Source organism: Echinops telfairi, unplaced genomic scaffold (genome assembly GCF_000313985.2).
Source record: "Echinops telfairi isolate 266 unplaced genomic scaffold, ASM31398v2 ScPeMD7_3533;HRSCAF=4204_1, whole genome shotgun sequence".
Taxonomy (NCBI): Eukaryota; Metazoa; Chordata; class Mammalia; order Afrosoricida; family Tenrecidae; genus Echinops; species Echinops telfairi.
This window is the reverse complement of record NW_022107432.1, coordinates 27,816,577-27,821,230: the sequence shown is the minus strand read 5'-3', so window position 1 is coordinate 27,821,230 and position 4,654 is coordinate 27,816,577. Positions and strand designations below refer to the sequence as shown.

General features: G+C 46.6%; 1 protein-coding gene across 1 annotated transcript in view; it reads left to right on the top strand.

The window, feature by feature from the left end:
• The window catches only part of DNAH8 (dynein axonemal heavy chain 8), a 369,956-nt gene extending 365,622 nt beyond the window's left edge, over positions 1–4,334 (top strand). Inside the window, exons 83-84 of the mRNA XM_045294778.1 lie at positions 2,406–2,527; positions 4,047–4,334. Coding sequence (XP_045150713.1) covers positions 2,406–2,527; positions 4,047–4,334 — 410 coding nt within the window. The remainder of the gene's footprint in view (positions 1–2,405; positions 2,528–4,046) is intronic.
• The last annotated feature ends 320 nt before the right edge of the window (positions 4,335–4,654 follow it).

Here is a 4,654-nt window from a genome sequence, read left to right as displayed (position 1 = left end):
GGACGTGAGTTGCACTAAGCCATTTGTAGTGCTTTCTAATTTAACTGTTTATTTCTTGTATTGTATATTTATCTGTATATGATTTAACAGTGCATTTCTCGTTATATATCTAATTATCTTTATAAATAAATATATTAAGTTATCAGGAATTTGGTTTTATCTCCCTAGAGAACCCTGTCTAACACACACCCCCGTGAGTTTCTGAGACTGTAGCTCTTTGAAAGCCTCATCTTTCTCCCGAGGGGCTGGTTTCAAACTGCACACCTTGCAGATCATGGCCCAACTGGAAACCACTATGCTAGAGACTTACATACTCTGTCCAACTCCAAGAGATTTTACTTCGGAGCCTGTACTCATGGCAACCAGGATTCTTCTCCTCCTTCCTCCAACTCAAACCCAACAAAACATCACTTCTGTGTATGTTGAATGGTGCACAGTAGTTCTCAGAGCTTGCTAATCAGGGAGTAGCAGCGATGCATGCGCACATTACTTATCTGACTCACTGGAAAGCCTCATGAATTTCAATAGTATCAAGGGGGCCAAAATGTAACATATAGGTTGCCGCTAAATTTTCCTAAGGTTTTGAAAACCACATTGAAATTTAGGGGACAGTTCCCAACATCAACTGCTCTCTTTCTAAGAAATGTGTCTCTTCTTGGGATTGAAATGGCATGGTTTGCAAGCAGTAAGCTTAAAGTACGACCATGCTATGCAGAATCTCAAATTGCCTTAAAATAACATTATTATGCGCATTAAAATCTGTAGCTTTCCTTTCCGGTGTGATTGCTTTGCTTGATCAAATTAAAAGTCAGGTTTTTCTATTCTGCCTTATTTCTTAGACTAAATGAAATTGTTCCATTAAAGCAAATAGAAGCTTGATAATGATTTGATTCGAGTTTTAATTGGAATGTCCTTCTCAGAATATTTCACAATTCTAGGCTTAGTCCCCAGTACTTACAATATTTTCAGATAGAGGATAGGAGCCAGAACTGGGTTGTCACCCTGGTAGCACTTGAACAAGGAGCCCTAGTGGCAATGTTGGGAAACCACAAAGTTGTGGTTTAAACCCACCAGCCGCTCTGACTGAGGAAAACGAGGCTCTCTGCTCCTGTAAAGGTGGATAGCGTTGGAGACCCCAAATACTATCAAGATGAGTCAGAATCTACTCGTTGGCAATGGGTAGAACTTGACCAGCTGAACTCCTGGCAGCATTGTAAACACCATTTCTCCCCAGCACCCTACCTGTGACAGAAAGGGTGCTGGCGAGGAATATTTAATTCATCATAGAACTCATTAAAGAGAAGAAAACACTGAAAGCAAGGACCACCCTACAGGATTTTTCTTAACAAATAAAACAAAAACAAAACACCATTCTTCTTGGGATGGATTGAATTATGCGCCCCCCCCACTTCCCCGATGGCCTCCCCACCCCACCCCCGCCCCCACCAATATTGGTTGGAAGTTCTTCCAATATACCTGTGGATGTAAGTCCATTTGGGAATAGGGTTTTTATCTGCTGTGTTCATGAGGCCCTCTCAGAGTAGGGTGTGCCTTAAGGCTAACCACTTTTTCTTAACGATCATTTTATTAGGGGCTCATACATCTCTTATCACAACCCATACATACATCAATTGTGTAAAGCACATTTGTACATTCATTGCCCTCATCATCCTCAAAACATTTGCTCTCCACTTAAACCCCTGGCATCAGCTCCTCATTCCCCCCTCCCTCCCAGCTTCCCCTCCCTTATGAACCCTTGATAATTTATAAATTATTATTTTGTCATATCTTACACTGTCCGACATCTCCCTTCACCCACTTTTCTGTTGTCCATTCCCCCAGGGAGGAGGTTATATGTAGATCCCTGTAATCGGTTCCCCCTTTCCACCCTCCCCTCCCTCCACCCTCCTGGTATCAAAGCTAACCACTTTTAAGATATAAACATGGTCCGATTAAGCACAGGTGGTCTGCATAAATGGGGACATGATGATGTCTCGGGATCTCACCGAGGAAGTGAGTCACACCGTTGGTAGAAAGTAAAAACTGGAGGAGGCTCTTCCCCCAGTGTCAACAGAGAGAAGGGGGAGGGGAGGAAGTGGGAGAGAGAGAGAGAGAGAGAGAGAGAGAGAGAGAGAAGAAAAGGACGGAGGAGGAGGAAGAAGAAGGAGACCCATCCCCTAGACCGATGTCCTTAATTCCTTCTTCTAGTCCCTGGAACGTGGGGAAATACATGCCTGTTCTGTAAAACACCCCTGCAGCATTAGGAAGCTGGGCCTGGCTTGCAAGGGGGTGACCGCTTAGCAAGTGACCGTCACACTGCCTCCTCCTGTTTTCCAAAACGGACTGCGCCAAACTTACAACCCTTTCATTTCTCCTTCCCTTCTTTCCCCACCTCTTTAATCAAGGCTTTCTCACAGCCATGAGGCAGGAAGTGACCCGCGCTCACAAAGGCTGGGCCCTGGACTCGGTGACAATCCACAATGAAGTCTTGCGACAGACCAAGGAGGAGATCACGAGCCCGCCTGGGGTAGGCACCACGTGGGGCTGCGCAGAGGTGGTCCCGGAGCCAGCTCTGCTTGGAAAGGACCGATTGAGGGCCTCCCTGAAGGCCATTAACTTGGCAGCAAAGGTTCCCTCCCTTGAAATCAGGTGACCTCCATGCCAGAGCCTCCCCCACCTGCCAGAGTGGGAGGCTAATGATTAGGTCTGACTAGCTGCTGGCTCCCCAGACTTCATTGCTTAATAATTACAAGTTACCCACATGTGTGTTTGCCAACAAGGCCTTTCCAGCTCCTACTGTGGGCTGCTCGTGGCATCGGTGAGTGCTTGGGGCAGTAGAAACAGAACTGGATTAGCAGTCCAGAGCATCGGGCCGTTCCAGCCGGGTCCCCAGAGAGCTGGGACGGGTGGAGGAATGCCTGGGTCACCTGCAGCCCTATGCTTTATCTCTCTATGAACTGGGAGTCCCTAGAGAGTACAGAGGGAGCACTTGGAGACTAACTGGAAGGTTGGTAGTTCGAATCCATTGAAGGTACCACAGGCTGGCTTGAGGAGAATACACTGCGGTCCTCTGTGACCCTCAACTCCTCCTTTCCTCTCCCACCCTACACCACTGGCCAGACTGCTCAGAGCTGGTGTGCCATCTAAGTCTGTTGCTCTAAGCAGGGGACACACACACACATGAAAATTAACCAATGACAGGAACATTTCTATCAGACTTGTAGCCCCAAGACATACTGGGTTAAGGCAGGGCGGGAGTGGAGAGATCGAGAATTGGGCTTAATTTTTCACGAATGCAGCATGCCCAGCAGGGCTGTCTTGCTTTAGTAGCATTGTTTTGAGACCAGTGTTTGTTTTGTTTTCTTTTTTTAAATCATTTTATGAGGGGCTCATACAACTCTTATTACAATCCATACACACATCAATTGTGTAAAGCACGTTTGTACATTCATTGCCCTCATCATTCTCAAGACATTTGCTCTCCACTTAAGTCCCTGGCATCAGGTCTTCACTTTTTCCCCTCCCTCCCCGCTCCCCACTGCCTCATGAACCCTTGATAATTTATAAATTATTATTTTGTCATATCTTGCCCTGTCCAACGTCTCCCTTCACCTACTTTTCTGTTGTCTGTCCTCCAGGGAGGAGGTCACATGTAGATCCTTGTAATTGGTTCCCCCTTTCCAACCCACTCTCCCTCTGCCCTCCCAGTATTACCACTCACACCACTGGTCCTTAAGGGATCATCCGCCCTGGATTCCCTGTGTTTCCAGTTCCTAGCCTCTGGTCTAGCCAGACTTGCAAGGTAGAATTCAGATCATGATAGTGGAGTGGGTGGGGGGGCGGGGGAGGCAGGGAGGAAGCATTTAGGAACTAGAAGAAAGTTGTATTTTTCATCATTGCTACATCGCACCCTGTTTTGTTTGTTTTCTTTAAAAAAGCAAAACCCGGCAACCTTTATTAAAGTCATGGATGCTCATCCCATGGCAGCTAGTTGTTTGTTTGTTTGTTTGTTTTTAATCCTATTACCTTATGCTTGCCTCTTCCAGGAAGGCGTGTATATTTATGGACTGTACATGGACGGAGCCGCCTGGGACAGACGGAACGGGAAGCTCACCGAATCCACCCCCAAGGTGCTCTTCACACAGCTGCCCGTGTTACACATCTTTGCCATCAACTCCACAGCACCCAAGGACCCCAAGCTGTACGTGTGTCCCATATACAAGAAACCCCGGCGCACCGACTTGACCTTCATCACCGTGGTGTACTTGAGAACAGTTCTGTCCCCAGACCACTGGATCCTGAGAGGAGTGGCCCTTTTGTGTGACATCAAGTGAGCTCGTTCCTGCTTGCGAGGGCACCAGTCTCATCCAGAGGCCTGGGGCTGTGTATTTCTTCTTCCTGATCACTGCTCGGCTATTCATGCCAAATTAAAAAGTGCATCTTCTTCATTCACTGGTTTCATCTCCTCGGCTTTTCTTTTCCTCATTTCAAAGTGTTCTGAACGACCATTCCAAATGAAGCCCCACCCCCTTTTTTTAATTTCCGGAAATCAGCTTCCACTCGATTTATGTTTAAGATAAAGCCCCCAGTGTTTTGTGGGAGAACAATTTGGAAGGTTAGCGTTTGGACAAAGTAAAGGAGAGTCTTGATTTGT